The sequence below is a fragment of the Vidua macroura genome, chromosome 7 (genome assembly GCF_024509145.1).
Source record: "Vidua macroura isolate BioBank_ID:100142 chromosome 7, ASM2450914v1, whole genome shotgun sequence".
NCBI lineage: Eukaryota > Metazoa > Chordata > Aves > Passeriformes > Viduidae > Vidua > Vidua macroura.
The window spans coordinates 16,258,142-16,277,877 of NC_071577.1; the positions used below are offsets into that span (position 1 = coordinate 16,258,142).

At 37.6% G+C, this 19,736-nt stretch overlaps 1 protein-coding gene across 5 annotated transcripts in view; it reads right to left on the reverse strand.

The window, feature by feature from the left end:
* The window catches only part of NBEAL1 (neurobeachin like 1), a 79,876-nt gene that overhangs the window by 34,387 nt on the left and 25,753 nt on the right, over nt 1-19,736 (reverse strand). For 4 of the 5 annotated variants that reach the window (XM_053982968.1, XM_053982969.1, XM_053982970.1 and 1 more), the window contains 16 exons: nt 18,222-18,528; nt 17,228-17,334; nt 12,206-12,289; nt 10,592-10,690; nt 9,909-10,489; nt 9,158-9,290; nt 8,460-8,579; nt 6,993-7,296; nt 6,021-6,106; nt 5,619-5,708; nt 3,531-3,699; nt 2,374-2,507; nt 1,796-1,955; nt 1,597-1,699; nt 725-881; nt 80-238 (listed from right to left, as the gene is read on the reverse strand). In XM_053982968.1, the coding sequence (XP_053838943.1) occupies nt 80-238; nt 725-881; nt 1,597-1,699; nt 1,796-1,955; nt 2,374-2,507; nt 3,531-3,699; nt 5,619-5,708; nt 6,021-6,106; nt 6,993-7,296; nt 8,460-8,579; nt 9,158-9,290; nt 9,909-10,489; nt 10,592-10,690; nt 12,206-12,289; nt 17,228-17,334; nt 18,222-18,528 (2,793 nt within the window). Of the gene's footprint in view, nt 1-79; nt 239-724; nt 882-1,596; nt 1,700-1,795; nt 1,956-2,373; nt 2,508-3,530; nt 3,700-5,618; nt 5,709-6,020; nt 6,107-6,992; nt 7,297-8,459; nt 8,580-9,157; nt 9,291-9,908; nt 10,490-10,591; nt 10,691-12,205; nt 12,290-13,724; nt 13,812-17,227; nt 17,335-18,221; nt 18,529-19,736 lie in introns of all 5 variants that reach the window. The other variant, XM_053982971.1, reaches the window with a different exon arrangement.

The following is a 19,736-nucleotide window of genomic DNA, read 5'->3' on the forward strand; positions in this document are numbered from 1 at the left end:
TTCATTTCTGCCAGACCAATGGAAAATACAAATTTATGTTCAATTGATTAATTTAGGAACATATCATTCAATTCATTACCTTGAACACAAGTTCTCTAAGCCTGTCAGAGTATCTTTGATGCAATAACAGAGCATAAAGAATATCAGCATTCCCTGGTTCAAAGAGCAATAAAAAAAGCTGGTCTGGGGTTGGACTGGAATGAAGTAGGCTGAAGAGAATGTCCAAAATTCCACAGAGCTACAAAATTAAGACAACCAAATTAATACCCAGTTCATTCAGATTTCATGCTTTGTTTTAGGAAAATTTTCTTGTTTTTTAAGTTTTACCTTTGCTGGTTAATAGACATTTTGTTGCTTGGTATTACTACATTTAAACAACTTTTAATACATTTTTTCTCTCAATAGAACACCTTATCAAATTAAGCAGAGACACAAAGCAAGTTCAACTGCTGTTGATGCTACAAAATAGAAACTACATGATCACAACTGCTGGTCAGTTGAAGGTCAATTCACTTGGTTTTGTAAACTAAGATAACTTTTGTAATGGCACATCCTTATCTTACCTACATCTCAACAGAACCACACATCAGTTAACTTTTTGCCTGTGGTCATTTTCTTCTTTGTTCACCCTTCTTTTAAGTACACAAGGCAAGATTTCTAAATGTCAAGATGCAAAGCCAAAACATGTCCAGTTTAAACTATTAATTTATGCTATGTTGCATACCTGCTCCTCATCACTGGTGGCAGCTATGTATCCTACAATGCTCTGAATTTCTTCATGTGTTCCACCTTTGCTCAGGAAATATTTGATCAGTCCGTACAAGGATGTCCGTATTGTCCTCAGGTCATCAGGAGCCAAATCACTGTCTTTACAACCAGTCCTGCTTGCCAACAGACCAGAAAGGCAACCTAAGGAAATTCTTCATGGCTCATTAATAGCAATTTGATGGTGCCAGTCTGGTAATTTTTTATCTACCCAGGAATCATGCACAAGTTTTCAATTTTTACTGAACTCAAGCAACTGAATAGTAATAATCAGATCAGACTTTGCAAGCCTATAAAAGCAATGAAATGTAGACTTGTACTGATCTGGATATAGGTCAGGGTTGTAGGTTTCCACCTCCCACAGGAAACAGCAAAGTCTCTAGCCAATCATCCCCAAACACATAATTATATTCATAAGCAGATATAAATCATCAGCACTGAAAGGTTAAAATTTTAAATTTCTAAAGAAGTTCTACTTCAAATTCTACAAGCATTTAAAAGAAATTAAAATACTAAACTTTTTATAATGGTAATGATCTATGACTTAATTTGCATTGTTGAACACAAGTCCTACAATTTTGTAATTTTAATTACTTTTTCAAGCACTCCTAGTGTCACTAACGAACTTTACATAATCTTAGCATAAAAATTCAAGGCAAGGCAAAGTAGTAAGTCAAATGGGAAAAAAAAAATAACGCAACTTTGTAAACTAAATCAACCACCAAAATACAACCTGTTGTTTTATTTATTAATTTTCTCATTAGAATGATGGCAAAAAACCCCAAGAGCCACACACAGTAAATGAGGAGTCAGAAGTAGAAAAACTCATACCCATAATAAATCCTGAGTGTGTCTAGAAGAAACTGCACACCATACTTCTTTCTGAAGAGCCTTCTACTGTCCTTGATGATTGTAGAAAGATACTGTATATGACCTACAACATAAAGTTTTCTTTTAGAACCAAGATAAAGATTTGTGTCATGTGAAGAGTCCTGTGTCTTCACACAGTTGCCTGAGGCCAAGAGCTCACCGATTCTGAAGGGAAAGTCACCACTGTTCCAGATGCTGAAGTCAAAAAGTAAGTGGTGATACATCTGCTGCAAAAGCTGCATGTTCTTTTCTACTGAGACTTGTTCTATCAACAACTGTACAGCCATCAGGACATTCACATCCATTAACATGCTTGGCACCTTGCAAAATAACAACAGGTGTTAGCACTCAAAATACTCAATGTCCTAATAAAATTTGATTTTAAAAGAAACTTAAACTTATATTTTTTAATCTTCTACAATGGAGCAATGTTTGCTCCATTAAAGCAATACATTACTCCATTACAGCAATACAATAATCACAAAACTAGTCTCATTTGAATAACCAAACAACGCTATATCTATATCAAAAAAAGCAGAACATGAAAAAAAATGAAACACTGTATTTCACTTTGCAGATAAATACCACTTCTCACACCTTTTTGCTTTCAGAAACACAAGAAAGAAAATTCTTACCAAGGAGGCCTTTCAAGACCGTGGCATTCTGGCTATGCTTCAAAATAATCAGGACCTCATCCACAAAATTCATTACTGAATGATGTTTCTCAAGTTTGCTCACCTTCTGTAACAAGGCTCCTAGGGTGGCAACTCCATGGGAGTGAATGAGATTTTCTTGATTAACATGATGCCCCTGAATAAAGTGTTTTATCATCAAGATGAAAGTTGCAACTATGTTCTTCTCCAGACGTGCTTCTGCAGAACAGAACAACAGCAGCAAAAGTCTTAAGGTTTATCATTGGATCACTGCATAAACATAGAAGGGAAAAAGTAAAATCAAGTGTTTATATTCCTCACTACTTCCTGAACTTCTCAACTCCTGTTCCTTAGCTGTAGCCTGTCGTTAGATTTTTTTCCTGTGCAGAATCATAGCCATTCCATGCCTCTCCAGAACAAAGTGATCCCAGTCCTGACTTCAGTTGCTTCATCCATGGCTGTAGGTTACCAATTTCTTTGTCACAATCTCTTACAAATGCTGCAGTTATTTTCCCTCTGTAGTTGCAAACTGACACTTCCTAGCCATGGTATGCAAAAAAATTAGAGACAGAGAGAAGATGATCTATTTTTTTTACTCTTCTCCACCATTTCATCTTTGAAAAAATGTAGTGTTCTGCCTTGCAACGTCTGATTTCACAGTGGTTTTTGTTAAGGTCAGTTAATTCTCAATGTTAGCAAAGTTTTTAAAAACTCTATCCTTAAGGCATCCTTTCAGTTTCTTTTTATTTTAATCCAAAATGTGACTATGTGTGGAAGAGGTAGGAGCCTGAATATTTTATTAAGAAAATATAAGTTTGGCTAAAGGCTAAATAGTGCCGTTCTGATGCTGCTGTCCCCATGTGGCTGTGTGACCCAGCACTCAAGCTGCAGGAAAGCTTCTCCTGTTGATATTAATAAGTTTTACATCAAACATAATTTCTCAAAATAATCAGAATAGAAATTAAAACAATATCATACCTTGGCACCCATAACAGTAAATCATGAAAAGAAAAATAATGCTGTTAAATATATCTATACTTGAAATATGTTTATTATTTTTAATATAGTGCTGAACTCCTGGTATTCAGTATTCATGTCAGGTATCTCGGAACAGAAAGAGCCTTTCAGCTTTACACAGATGCTCTGGAAAATTCAGTACATAATAAACAGATTTCCCTCATTCAAAAAAGGACTTATAAAATCAAGCTTAAAAATTAGTTCACTTCAGCTTCACTTTCCTACCTGATGCCTTTGGGGATGAAAACACCACCCAGTCACCCTCTACAGGAGTTACAAGTTCTGGAGGCAGAGTTTCTCCTTCAGACTTCTCAGGCATCTGTGCACCAAGAAAGCTGATCTGCTCCAGCAACGGAAACAACACATTCATTCCACCAATACAGTTGATCATATCCTGAATCAAGAGAAAAGGCAGGATAAACATCACCATAAATAAAATCCCTTCAACTATAGCAAAAATTTATTCTGCATACAGGAGTACTCACAAACCAATCAGAATGTCTCACAGGCCACTTACACACGGGCCATCCTGTCAGCTCTTGTTCTGAAAGTACATTTTGTACATTTCCTTCCTCCTCCCACCATATAAACACTGAAAACTGAAGGGCACAAAAGCTTAGGAAGAATCTTCTGCTAAATATATTTGAAAAACAGGAAAAACATTTTTCTGATTTTTAAGTTACTTGCAGCAGGCAGTAAGAGAAGACTATAAGATTATACACATCTCTGCTTTAATCATCTTCCGGCAACATTTCCACTTCAGGTAGTTAAATAATACAATTTTATTATTTTGTTATTTTTTATTTATTTTATTTATTAATTTTTTTAAAAATAACTCTACACATAAATCAATTCTAAGCCTCTCCTTAAAATTCAAGTCTCCTAACTCCCCTTTTTTCCCCTCCTTCTTACCAGCAGAGACAGCACAAGACAGTCCCTGGAGGTGTTTAAGGACAGACTGGATGTGGCACTTAGTGTGCCACAGTCTAGTTAACAGGATGGTGTTTGGTCACAGGTTGGACTTGATGACCTCAGAGGACATTTCCAATTTAATTGATTCTGGATTCTGTTATTCAAATGATGCTTCTTGTGGTAAGGTATAATATATTACAACCACAAGATTTCTAGAAGTGATTCACAACCACTTCAAATCAATTCAAAATCAGTGTCTTAGCAAGCTAGTCAGAGACACCCACTTATTTCCCCAGCTTGGTTCAGAGATAAACACTGTGGAGCCCATTACTGGGCAAAGAGGACAAACTGAAGTATTTTAGAACTATTCATATCATAGCAAAATTAACTAACAAGTGTCTGAATTTTCTTGACATTACTCTCAGCAAGTGATTGTAGAGATATGCACAGTGGATATGTACAGTGCAGCTCCAACATTATTTCTTTATTAATCAGTTTGTCAGTACAGTCAATTGTTCACTCTTCTTGGAAAAAAGGCAGGTCTTATTTATAGTGCATACATTTTCCTCAGGCTGAAAAACCATGGTATTCTACTGACAAGTCACAAGTGTTAACTAAACCCTACTAACTAATCTTCATCTAACTCAGAGTTTATGACAAGAAAACTCTTGCAAGTTTAAAACAAGAAAAAGCAAAAAAAAAAATTATAGAATTCCCTAGAGATGACAAAATGCTATCGATACACAACATGCAGTCAACATTATTATGAAGAATAGTCAGCAACCACAAAATATCTTCATGCACTGTGACAGTAAAAGCAGTGGCCCGCATAAGTTCTCAATAAATGTAATGTAAATACAACCCTACTCCAGCTACAGTGTTACCCCATGAATTCTCAGTATAAAAACATGGTGCATCTGTTAAATATAATTTGCATTATGATAATAACTTCCAGCATTCCAAAAGTTAGATGAACATTAAGTGGCAGCCACTCTCTGGCAACAGAGAGCAACAGGCACAACTTTCCCAGGCATTGTGCTGGGAAAGGCTGTGAGAAGATCAGAGAAAAGAATGAGAAACAATTCTTATCTTCACTTGCTGCACCTGTTGTTGTGAACATGTGGAATGTGTTATGGAGATTTGTTTACCAAAGGGTGATTTCTTAATTGGCCAATGGTGATGGTGTTTGAATTTTAAGGACCAATTTGGTCCACTCGTATCGGACCATCAGTAAGGGCAATGGGTTTCTTAGTAAGTATAATACAACAAAGCCACTGATCAGCCTGCTGGAATCATGGAGCCAATGCTGATTATTACCCCTTCCGGGACACCGTGCTACGACAGACATACACAACCACTGCCATTTTTACATCAGGTTCTGCCTCTTCACAACACATTTACCTTGATGTCCCAATTCACTACTTTGTTTCCAGTTAGTCTTCCATGTAAAAGATTTGCAGACAGGTCAAGGCAAATTGGGTTTCTGCAGGCCTGTTAAAAATATAAAGAAGCCATGGTATCATCAAGCACCTGCAGATGCTTGAACACAAGATTTTGTGCCAATGTGTTGATATTAAAGTATTTAAACAACGTGAAACCCCTAGAATACAACATATGCCATTTTAGATTTGACATTCTCTATTGTACAAGATGTACATCCTTTTGCCAAACCTACTCTGTCTGCACAAGACTACGGTTTAAGAAAGCTCTCACTGCTCCTTATCTTCCCATAAAAGCCACAGTGCAAACACTGAAAGCAATGCACACTGTGTAGTCAAACAGAAATTATGTCCCGTTTCATACCTTTGGTGTATAATGAAGCAGCACCTTACTAGGGAGGTCTGCTACTTCAGCTTCTTGAGACTTCCACGGAGTTAAACAGTTTGGACCTATAAAGAAAAAGATTTATAAAATCATATGACATATTTTTAAGAGTCCACTGCCCTTTACAAATTTCATACTACCAAACTTGTTGGAAGAACAAATAGGACAGTCTGAACCGTTATCTATTTGAGACATGCTTTGAAGTAGAGTTTCTATAACTTAAATCATTCATTTCAGAGGGTCTGCTTAAAAAGGAATACATTCTACATGAAAAGCTAAACTACACAAAGAAGAGGTGTTTTTTTATCTTCGAACAGCTCTCATGTTTGTCTGTACACCTATCTCATCTCTGTCACCAAGCCTAAGTGCCCAGAAAATGAGTAATCTTCAAGATAGATTTGTTTAGCAATACAAAATATTTCCTTTAAATGATGCAAGTGTTTTAATGCTAATCTGTAACAACCTTGAGTCATTATGCAACTTAATACCTTTCACACTTTGAACTGTACAACATAGCTTTCAGAGTATTTTCTTTAAAATGACCACTTAATTATTGATTCTTATGGAAAAATCCTCAAGCATAAATCACCTTTAGGTGGCCTAACAAATAAGGGCAATACATTTAAAGAGTCTCAACTGCAAACACATGTGGGCAAAGGGTAGCAAAAATTCAGAATTTATAAGTGAAATTATTACCTAACATTTTAATTTTGCAGGTCTGCTCATATGATAAACATATGAGCTTATGCAAATATAACATTTTAAAATCAAACTTCATTACATACTTATTAAATGTTAAGCTTATTTGCTTTATAGCCCTCTCAGGTCAGCTCTGCAGTTCTTCTGAATTGTAAGTTCTTCATTATGTGTCTGTGTAGAGCAAAGCTTAGTGGGGTCTTGTTCATAACTCATTCCTTTTACTTTGCTAAAACCAGTACAATCACCACTTACCTGCTAAATATAATGCTTTCACCTGAGAAGGTTGCAGTGCTTCATGAAAGATAATAACTGATCCAAGTTGGCCCTCCAAAGATGTTGGACACCCCCATTCACTGTCCTGAGTCCCCGCTGAGATCATTTTGGTGATGAACTCTGGTTTTCCAAGCACCCCACCCCAACTTCCAGGAGCAAGAATGCCCCCGAGCGATGTCCGGTGGGGCATGACTGGGGAGGAAAAAGGCGGATCTGGTATCTGAGAGGGAGGAGGAGTTGTTGTTCTTTGACCAGCTGAACCAATGCAGCAAGAAGTAAAAGACTGGAGAGTCATACATGGAAGAAAACAAAACAAAACACATACTGTAAATCTATGCCTTAAATCTGAAGACTGCATCTAGCAAATCTAAACTACATAAATGAAACTGCAAGCAACAAGTTCTGTCAAGCCTTGAAGAACAAGCAATCCCTCACAGCAGGCCAAAAAACAGAGCATATACTTCTCACAATAGAACACCCTTTTTCCAACTAAGAGCAATTTGGTTACCTCAAGTGCTGCACGACCTCTAGCAGGAGCATAGCAGGAAGGACAGTACCTCTGTAGTACAGGGGTACCTCTGTAAATACTCCTCTTCTGGATTATATTCCAGAATACTAGCCCAGCATATCTGCTACTGCACATTTCTCATATGAGTTAGTCCACTCAAACAGATGCTCTCATGCTAAGATTATTTGTCCTACTTCTAGTTACCTTGAGATTTATAATGTTTATTCTATAGATGGGCCAAAATCCAGAGTTTTATCTTGAAATGAAAACTACACTTAGTCTCATTTTTAAGTTATATACTGATTTTACCATTACAGCATCCAACGCAACTGTTTTCTCAACATACTTAACAAATATCAAATTTGAACTTAGAAAAGAGGGAAGAATATTGGGTGTTATAGCCCAGTTTAATAGAAATTTGTTTCCCAAAAGGAATGAACAAAGCTTACAGAGGAAATTAAACATGACATACACTCATTTTGATGGCTAGTGTATTGCTAAATGTGTATACATCCAAAATTGTTAGATTAACTGCAGGTAAAGTGCTTATTCAGTTACCAAAGGAGTAAGGAATAGCATATTAAGGGAACAATCAAAAAACACCAGTAAAAATACATGAAAATAACAGAGAATATTCCTCATTGAGGACTGTTGCTCAATCCCACTGGTAGAGCTGCCATTTATTATGATGTCATCATAAATTATGTCAATATGCTCAGGCAATTATTTTGAGAAAAACCCCACTATTTAATCAGTCACGTGGTAGACTTTTTTGTTTTTAAACAGAGATGACTAACCAAGCATTATTTAATGGTTAGTTACACTCCAAAATGATATTCTGGACAGTATCCACAGCTGAACATTACTAGCAACAGTCTGAACACTCACTGTTGCATGAGAGCTCATCCTACCAGGCTGTGGCTCAGAAGGGAACTTACTTCATTCATAGCAGGGAATCGAAGTGGGGCAGAGACCTTCTGCTGTCCATTGACATAGATATACACGAGGCTCTGACCAAAGGGCCTCTTTCCAGGCACGTGAACAATAGTTATGTTATGCTGATTAAGCAATAAAAAATAATTAAGTCATTATTAAGAGCAGTGAAATTGCTATATGAAATTATTCAACTTTATCTGTACTAAGCTGGTGAGGAAAGCACTTAAGAAAATAAATGCAAAGCATCAACAAGAATATAATAAGAACACCTGCTGATTCTATTTCAAAGTAGTAAATATAATGTTTACATATAAACAGGTTTTTGAAAAGAAAGATACAGCTCCTTCATAGTAATGCACATCAGTTCTTAAGTATAGGACTAGAAAAGGATAAGGCAGAAACAGCACCACAGCTAATGTATTCACACAGCTCCACAGCCACCTATGCCTGTTTTAATTTAGTATAAAACCCTCTAATGCAGTAACAAGCTTAATCAACAAAAATGCCTAATACACATGCATAACTTAGCTCAATAAACAACTAATCTATGTGAAAATTGCTTGCATTATTTAAGATTAAAACTGCTCTTATGCAATGAATTACTGCAATATTATTTGTTAAATGATCCAAAAACCATAATTTTGACTTCTGAGCTAACAATACAATCCTAAACAAAGTTTTTGTCAGTATCAAATCTTACCCAGAGAGAGTCAAAAAAACAATGGTCAGGCAGCATCACTGTTGCATATTCCCTCTTCGTGCACACTGCAACCACCAATACCCCCGAGCATGTAATAAAGGCTTCAAACCCCATACCACTTCCTGTAAAAAAGCTACAAAAGACACACAATAAAGGAATTGCTTCATCAAAACTACCACCTAACCATACACTCATTAAGAAGAAAATCCACTCATTGGTGGTGGTGCAATATTTACTATGTGACTGCTACTTCTCTTATTAAAAAAAGACCAAAAAGACATTTTGTTTGCTTCTGTTAGTACCTAAAAAGTTAAATTATATCAAGAAGCATTCACATCAATATGCACTATTTAAGCACCATGAAGGTGCCCTCTCACTTGAGCACTTATACAAATCCAGAGTTCATTACCTTTACAACAAACTGTGTGAAAGCTTGTTCTGGTTTTGGGTAGGAGGTTGGAGGGACTAGGTTTTATTTTTTAATGTTGTTTTGTTTAAGCAATGAACCTTACCACAATTTGGAGTTATGGATGTTGAAACTGTAGAAGACATTACAACAGAGAAACTACTACATTCTGTAACAGAACTTGGCTGTGGTGACAGATGAAAGCTCTTTCTTTCTCAGACTAAGCATTAACTATTGAAGATAAAGAAGAAGATGAAGATAAGCAGAAGCACCACATGTCATGGGTTACCATATGCCCAGACAGATGGCCTACATCTGCAGGCTGTAGCAGTTCCAGTAATGTACCTGTAGAGCTGCTTCCTCTTGCCGCTTTTGCCCGTCGTGCCGGGGTCCACCCGGTCCTGGTCAAGGCAGAGCCAGGCATTGAAGGAGAATGCGGAGCCCGGCCACCTGTGGATGGCGGGCAGGGCGATGCCGGCCATGCTGTGGTGCAGGTTGAAGTACTGCAGGGCGCTGGCCAGGCCCTGCTTCCGCGCCATGGCCAGCAGCGCGCGCATCACCGGCACCACGTACGGGTGAGCGCCCCGCGGCTCCTCCGGCCGCAGCATCCGCACCAGCTGGAGCAGCTCTTCCGAGCCCATGGACTGGCTCCCCAAGGAGCCCAGCAGGGCAATCAGGTTCTCTGCACAAGTGCAGTGCAGCATCGAGTGGGAATTGAGGGTCTCGATGATACGGATGACCATGTTTGCATTGACACACGTGGCACGGCTCTGTCTGTCAATACAGCAGATTCGCCTCAACCAATTGGAGATGAAAATCTGCAGCTCGTGTGATTCTAGCTCTGGAAGCCACTGAATGAGCAGCAATAAGGGCTGGACATTACTAATGCCTAGTATCCCAACAGCCATGTGATCACCTTCAACAGCCTGAAAAACAGCAGGGAACTCAGACATGAAATACAATAAGACGGGGCCAGAAGTACTGTTTAAAGATGAAAGCATTTCTGCTTCAAAGCAAGCACTGCTCACCATATTCATGAGTTCTTCCAGCAATTCCCGTGACGGCTGACCCAGTGATTTTAGTACCTCATATATGTGTGCATACCCAATTCTCTCCTTGAAGACCTCCTGAGGATAAAAATTCCCATCTCACTATCAAGTAAAATGGACAAAAACTGCTTGTCTACTGCAGCAGGTAGACAAACAACTTTTAATTTCAATTTAGACAATTTAATGCACTATTAGACACATAATAATTAGAATGTAATAATTACAGGTTAGAAATCTATTTTTGATAACCTGTTCATTCTACTGTCTCTAGAATGCTGTAGATGAGAAGCACTTCACTGTAGCACACAGAAATAAAAGTTCAAAGTTGTAAATTACCTACAAAAGAATATAACTACTTTGGTATAATCCAAATGTTAATAATATCACAATGAATAAATAGCTTCATTTTTCATCTTTTTAGTGCAAACTATAGCTTGAAATGTTTACATTGGAAAACAGAAGTATTCAAATATTAATCTTTCAGTAAAAGACTTTCCTAGACCAGATTAAAAACCACCTGTCCTAAAAACTTTAAAAAATTAGAGAAGTGTTCCACAGAAGTTTTCCTGAAAACTAACTGATTTTACAAGGGGAAAAAAAATCAACCAGCAAAGTTCAAATGGCGGTATCCATTTATGGGTCAATTATTAAACAGCCAACACATCATATGGAATGGATACTCTTCTCCTGGCTATAGTCTGTGCTGAAATGATTTTTTGTTAAAGAATAAATCTTTCAGCAGAAGTGAGGTGATTACTTAGGTAAAGAAGAAAAGAAAAAATACACATGTTGCAGTAGAAGTACAGTTGAATACTCTGACTCTCTGTGAATCCCAGCTAGACCCCACCTCCAACACACAACTCTTCCCAGGCTTTCCAGAGTCAGTGGAGAAATAAACACTTCCAGTAATGCTCTGGAGGAGCATAACAGATCCTGTTGTCTCTCCCTTAGGCTGTACTGCAAGTAGCAAAAAAAATAAATTATTCTCACTCCTCCTTTATCCTCCACTGTACAGTCACATCCCTTTACCTGTGCCAAGTCCAGGGAATCATTCAGCCAAGGGTTAGATTTAATTAACTCAGCAATCCAGGAATAAATATACTATTTTTCCATAGGCTTAGCTTCCAGTCAGAATCACAAACTAACCACAACCTATCCATTTACCAAATCACAAGAATAACTACAAAGGAAAGGCACAGGGCAATAGCATGACCACCATCTGGACAGCAATACTGTCTTGGCTTAGTTTAAAGCCCTATAAAACTACAACAACAACAGCTGCCTGAAAATTCCTGCGAATACGCACTAAGTCTACCCCATATATCCATAGGACAAGTAACAATGTACTTTTTTTACAAAGGTTCCAACTGCCATTACACCCAGATCTTCCAGTTTTGGTAGAAAGATGACAGTGTTCAGCCATTAGACACATATGAAGGGATAATAAATGCTAATCAGCTATTCCTATCTGGCATGAATATGTGAGCACGATCTGCTCATCTCCATTAGCAAGATCCATCAAGGTATTGTGATAACACTAACTGGAAACAAGATCAAGAAGCTGCAAACAGCCCTCTGCATAGACACTGTTACCTTTGCAGCTGGAGACTTGTGCATTACCGCTGTGAGGGCTTGAATGGTTGATACTGCCAAGGAGTCCAGGTGTCCCTGAAACACCTGAAAGGAGCAGGTACAGAAGTCATATACAAATAAGCAAAGACAGTTCAGCTCCAAAATCTGTGCTGTGCCCTCCTGCCACAAGGGAAACCAACAGTTTGGCAACATGCTTCAAAAATCATCTACCCATCAGTCAAAATTTCAAACCCCACAGCCTACAAGGAATTACATCACAGCAGACAACTGACCACAGACTTCAAGAGGAGAGAAGCATTCGCAACACAAACTGCACCTCAAATATTCTGATGGACAAATAAGTTTTCCTCATGCGTCTAATGGACAACCTCAAGAGGGAGGGAGGAAAACGATTAGGAAATCTCTTGCAGTGTGTATGCTGCTGGAAAATCAGCATCTGCAGTTCATATAAAGTGACTTATTCTCCATCCAAGGCCCTGCAAACTAATGCAGCAGAGACACACCCCCAAAATCTAAGAGATAAGTCACACCACCACAGTTAGGTGGCTGCCTCACCCATAGCCTCATTGTATTGATTCAACACCTCTCTCTCCAGTTTAAGTAATCTTTTGAGTTTTTTTTCTGTAATTCTTGTTTATATTGCTATTTCTATGATGGTTTTAAGAACAAATATGTTGGAGCACTCTTTTGTATCCATCAGTAAACCTAATTAGCAACTCTGTGCAAGCAAACATACTGTTTCATCATCTCTGAAATATGATGTGCACCTCAGACATATTTTGAAAGTGAAATATCAATAATCAGAAGATTATTAGACGTGAAGAAACATTTACATATTGTTAGAGCATTGTGCTGTGTCCAAAGAAGCCAAAGCTATTAGTTAAAAATCACAACCTGTAAATAACCATCCCCTGTATTCAGCATTTTTTTTTACATTTTTAATCAGAACAAATAATTCTACCATAAAATTAATACAAAAATTGGCATTTGTAACTTTCCACAATATTTGGGAAAAGTGAAGCAACAGGCTATTCCTACCTCCCTGATTCAGCCTGTCCATTGTTTTGTGAACATCTGTTCTTGATGACAAGCAAAGAACCAGGACACCAAACACAACCATTGAGATTCACAAACAAGGCCCCAGAATCCAAAACACCACAGTGCTGAGACAAAGAGCAAAAAAGAGGAAAAGGAGGGGAAAAAGAATCATCACCAGGTTGAGAAAATTAATTTGGATCCCATTCATGTGCTTCACCTTTTCCGTAAAAGAGGCGTAAGTGATGCTCATGCTATTGCCAATATCTGCAGTTTGAAGCAGATGAATAAAACATAGGCTGAATTCAATCTGTTATTCAGAAAAATCATTTTCCAGAGACAGGAAATGCTGATCTGTGCAGCATCAAAAGTTCATCTTGCTGCAGAAGGCTTAAGGAGGATGGTTAAGGTGAAGCACAGGAATCAATTTTCCTGTTATTGTGTCTTGACTTCAAATGAAGCAAAATACAGTTTAGGTAGGTACCTGGTCCTCATTCATTTCTGTCAGTAATTTGTTGGTAAGGTCTTTCTCACTCTTGTCTGCCACTTTATTGTTAGCATTTAAAAACAGCTGTTAGAAACAGAGACAAGAATAATGGAAATAATTGCATTAAACAGTTACCTGCAGCCAAATCTGTGGAGGCTGCCTTGGATTTGTATTTCACATACAAAAACAAAACAGGAGGGGGAAAAAAAAAGAAAAAAAAATAAAGTTTTCTCACACTGGTCAGACAGTTGTCCGTTAGTATTAGTCTTCTGTTAATTCTTAAAATACTGACAATTACATTGTATTTTTGCTGAAGAGTAATTACTTTTTTTTTTCCAAAAAACAAAAAATGTAATCACTGAGACAAAGAGAGAGATTTATCTGAATTTGTACTCATCTCTGGCTTAGCAACTGTGATTTCATTCACAATATGTAACATGACAGAGTTCTAAGAAATTTACTTGTAAGAAATAAAGACAAGAGTGGGGCATTAACAAGGAAATGGATACAGATGTTTCATCATTTTCCACTTATGTTTCAGTCTAGGTGAAAGCTGAAGATACCTAGACAGAATATTTTCATCTTCAAACAGCACAGAAACAAAATTTCTGGGCACACAAGCTTTGGGACAGGAAGGGCAAAATATCTCTGCCATCATCCTAAGCATCAGACAGGTTACAAATAGCTTTAAATCAAACATACACACCTATACTGCATCTTCAGCTAAGGAACTGCTCAGTAGCTAAATTCCTAGTCAGTACCTGAATTTGACAGTTTTAAACTCATCCAAATTCATAACCAATTGCAGTCAATTTGTGTGCCAAATTTAGCTGTAATGTAATCAGAACTAAAAATTACCTCCTTCTGTTTTAAGATTCTATTGAGGCATTTTAAAAACCCTGATTGAAATGTTTTAAAAGTTCCTTAAAAAAAAAAAAGAAATTATTTCCTTTAGTGGGTAAAACCTAAGCATTTCTTCCCCCCCCCCACAAACACATTTTGTTCCATTATCTGCTGGCTTAGTCTCTTTGAAGAGGAACAATCTGAGAAATTGACTTCCATAAATTAGGCCAAAACAAAGGACAACACTCAAGATATTACTTTGACTTACATAGGTGTGAAAGCACATTGTTAGAAACACTTTGAAAGGTACATCACAGTCAAGAGCATTGACAATGCAGAGTAACTATGTCTCAGAGGACTATAACATTAGCAAGAATAAGAACATTAAACAAAAGCAAATGGAGACAATGAAAAAAAAAAGTTCAAACTTTTGGTATGAGTTACTTAATTTCTCATAAGGCATGTGAAAAGGAAAAATAGATTTCTTTTTACAATGTCTAGATGGTTTTAATTTTTCCATTTAAAAGCTGTTCAAAAACCACATTTTTTCTCAGACACACTGTTTTAGAGGTCATTGTGCTTTGTTCAAACTCTGACCTCTGAGATAGTAAAACAGATGAGAAAAGATTCAGCTCTGACAAACCAGATTATTAAATGACTCTCTGTACAGAATAAGCACCTCCTGATACCTGTAAATTACAGTCCCTCTTTTTTGGCTATCACTGGCAAAAAGCAACATTCAGATCATCAAAACTTCACCAAGCAGTTTTGAAAAGTTTTTGTGTAGATCTCTAACCCTAAAGCATAGTTAAGGAAAGACAGTTTGCCCATGAGCCTTAAAACCAGCAAACATGAAGAAAAAAAAAAAAGGATTTATATCTTAGATTGTTATACTGCAAATGACTAGGAAGTATGAGTAGAAATACAGCCTTGAACACCCTAAGTTCTTTGGGATCTCTATAGCAGAATAGTGGTAGGGATTTGCTTTACCATTCCTTTCCATAGAAATTACTTGCATTTCCAGTTTGCAGAAGATCCAATAGCTTCCTGAGTTTCCTGAAGGTGTGTGTATGGACTGTCATGCTCTCTGCAGATATGCAGAATGTGCTTTCCACACACAGCTTTCTTAGGAACCAAGTAGCAATTTTCAAAGAATAAGGAATAAAATCCAGAACTAGGATCTCAACCCCCAGCTAGTAAGGAGAAATCCTAATTCCACAGCTAACTCAATCTTTGCTATTTGGCTTTGAAAAAGAATGGAGACACAGTATATCTGGAAGTACAAATATACTGCAACACCTGCCCTGCCTCTAACTCTCCCATTTCTCATCTGTGGGGGTATTTTGCCTGTAAAAGACTAAAAAAGCACACTGTATACCAAACTGGCAGCACTGATCTCTAAACAACACAATGATATGTGAGACTGTATCCCTGGAGAAAACCTTAAAAGAACACATCTTGTAACATACAGACAGGCAGAATGAAAATAAAAACAGCAAGCTGCAAGAAAAAAATAGATCGATCAGCTGTTCCTGCTTTCTTAAGTTCTGCCACTTATTTATGAGTGCAGGAACACAGCTAAGAGTCACCATGAAGAGGTAAACATCATGTTGCTGATGATTTTAGAAGAAACTAAAATAGGAGTTTCTTATACAGTACAAGGTTAGTACAAAAATAGGCAGAGATTCCCGAACACAGGAGAAGAATGGAAAGGTCAAACACAGTATTTTCAGAAGGAGATAATAAAGCTACAGACTATTCAAAACACTTCAAGTCAGTCGGCATTCTGCCACTGATTATAATTACAATTAGGACAGAATCCAAACACATTTATTTTTAATACATCATTGCACTGAAATACATTCTAATCCAAAATCTAAATGGATTAGAAACAAATTGCACAGTATAGCTAACATTATCTAGCACCAGAAGAGCTCAAAACAGCTATGTCACTAACATATCACATATTACACTAACATACCACAAAAAGAAATAGTGCAGAGAATTACATCATATCTGTGTTCTTTATCACAGGGAAAAATAAAATCAGTGCAATCAGTGGAAGTTTGCAAATTATGACCATTTGCAGCTGAGATGAAAACCCTAGGTCCTATGTAGAAAAGAAAAAATTGAAGAACATTTGTAACAGCTTGAGCTCATGCTTTATGTCAGCCACATAGAGGACTCAAATATTTTGAAATAATTAAAATGGGACACCAGAAATATTTTTAAATGGAAATACATTCCTCTGAAATTAGAATTCAGACTTCCATCTGGCAGCAGCTAAGTGACTTTCTAATAATCCAGTGATAGAATGTAAGAGAAACAAAACAAAATAACCAAACCCCACAACAAAAAGCCAAATAAAAAGGCAGGTGGGATTGATTTTTGTAATTAGACATACTGTTAGAGGTCATTGTGCTTAGCTCAAAGTCTGACATCTGAGAGATTTTAGTATGTAGAAAAAGATTCAGCAGTGATTCAAAGATACAGCATCATAACAGATTTTAGAGACTGAGCAAGGTCTGTAAAGATATTTTGCTCAGGACTCAAAGTATTATTGCTTTAACCACAAGACAGACATGAGACACCCCTACTTCATTAATAATAATACAAGGCAGGATTTGTTAAAAATATGCTGATGAGGGAAAACTTACCTTGCAGTTCTGCAACAGTCGAATGAGATGCTCAAAGCAGTTACTGTTAAGGAAAATTGCCTGCAGAACAGGCCTATCTGTGCAGTCTAACATGGCTGTGATGGTATCTATAAAATTAAAACAGAACTGCCATGAAAAACAAAACACATCTCAAATCCATCAAGCATTTTTTTCCTGCACATTCCATAATACACATCAGGAAAAAATTATACAAATTATATTATCTGCACTTTTGATCAAGAATTATATGCATTTTAAGAACAAATCACTAGGCCTAAAGCAAAACATTTTGACACTGTAAAGACTACCACAGACTAATATTATAGTGAAATTTCACCTAATGAATATCTTTGATTGCTTTGGGGCTCTGTTTCAAGTAATTTCCAGTTGTGAGTACATAAGCAGCATCACTTTTTTTTTTTTTACAGCACATGAACATTTCTTTCCTCAACACACAATTACTCTGCAGCAGCCTTATACTGTAAGCATTCTCCATGGCCACAGTACAATTCCTCAGTTTTCTCAGAAGTATGGGAAAAGAAACACCTTTATTTCCCACACTGAACATCAAAATGGAAAACACCTCAAACCCTTGTATTCTAACCCAAAAATTTATACCCAACCCTTTCAGACTATTACTTCTGGCCAATGTTTGCAACAATGCCATTTGAAAATCAAACTATCACAAAACAGCACCACACAGCTATTTTATTACAGAACAGTTTTATTCTGCAATTACGAAGGTTCTGATAAGTTTCACTTCTTGCCTAGCCAAGTTTTTATCTTTTAATGAAGACTTTCAGTCTATGAACCTTGACACTTTGTTTAAATGGTAGCAATCTGATATGGTTTCTTCTGGGTTTTTTTTTTATTAGTAAATGATTAAAGAAATATCTAAGAAGAAATGTTAGAAATGTTTCAATTGCTTAGCCAAGTCAATATTTTTTGCTTCAGAGTTATTGTCAAGAAATATTGAAAAGACTTGTGTACTCACTCAGCATTTGGATCTGCAGTGCTATGAATCTGCTCTCCCACTGCCTGCATCGCCTTGGATTAGGTAAGGCTGAATGGTCTGAATTAAGCAACTTGAAATAGTTCTCCAATATTGTACTTGTCTCCACCTGGCGCTGGTCAGAACTGCTGGTTAAGAGGATATGGACAACTTCTGTCAGGCACTTCAGAGTCAGCTCTGCCTTCCTGCTCACTTCCTCAGGGTTTCTGTCATCCCAGTTGTCACAGTCTGCTAAAACACGCATCAAAACTTCCATGGTGGCAGGAGATACTGCTTGAAGAGCATTCCTCTGAAACCCATTAAGGCAAAAAAATTATTGAGAAAAATAAATGTAGAAGAATTTAAACTTCTTCAAACCAGCTGTGTCTACTTGAGTTATCTGAACAATGAAATATGCATTACTCTATACTAATGCTCTGTAGTTGTTAAATAACTAAGAAACATTCTATTTGGATTATGCCGATGGCTATAGATGAAATGCATCCCATCTTGTTCACCTAAATAGGGTCTCTTTTTCAAAGGGAATGCTTATATAGAAAAGGAAATACAATTTAAATACGTGTTATAAAATTCTTATAAGGTAGCCCTGATAAACTGCTAATTTGAGACAAAGCTGAAGTTTTCATTTTAGATTATGAGATTTATGATACTTTAGAACATGTGGTAAGAACATAATCATTAGCAAATGTTTGCCTGGGCCCTGAATGCATTTTCCTCACCTTTCTTCCTGGGAACCTGACTGCCTAGGCTCAGGGACAGGAGCCCAGGCTTGTGGTGAGCTTTGAGAAGCCCTGTCAGGGATTCCATATCCTCTGTAGGCAGCTGTATTCAAGTTTTGGCTCTCAACCCTTTACTTCTTTGATCTACACTGCAGCCATGGCCATGCCTGGCCATGTCATGTCTTGAACTACTGACTTGACTGCAGTCTGACCGTAGCCCTACCTCATGGCTATGGATGGGGCTGGCAACCACTGGCCTCTTGACTGACTCTAGTCACCACCTGTAGAGCAAACCCTTACTCTGATGTGTTGACCAGACTTCCTGGCTTGACTTTAGGCTTTATCACTACAGACTTGTCTAGTGGGCTGGGCTGGTCCATCCTGGTTCCAGCCAGCACAGCTGCTCCCATCACTGTCTGGGTGTAGTGAGATCACACCCTTTGCTGGTCAGGTCAACTGCTGCTGCCCATCCTGCTCAGACTCCACTTGCCTTCCATGATGGAGCAGAGCCTGGCTTTGCAGCTTCCTGGCAACCTTTAAAAACACTCTTTTCGAGATTACCAGTAGTAGCAGCTGCTTGTGACCAGACTAAGTAGGATTTTACAGAAGTCAGGTGAGAAAGTGGACGTTGACTTTGCTGCTGATGAATACCCTCATTTCCTCATGTTCTTTCAAAGACTTTTAACAGCTTCCAAGCTGTAAAGGCCTCATGCCTCCTACTGAAAGCAGCTTACTTTCAGCACTGGGAAGTAAGCTAGATCAATGTCATGCACATGAA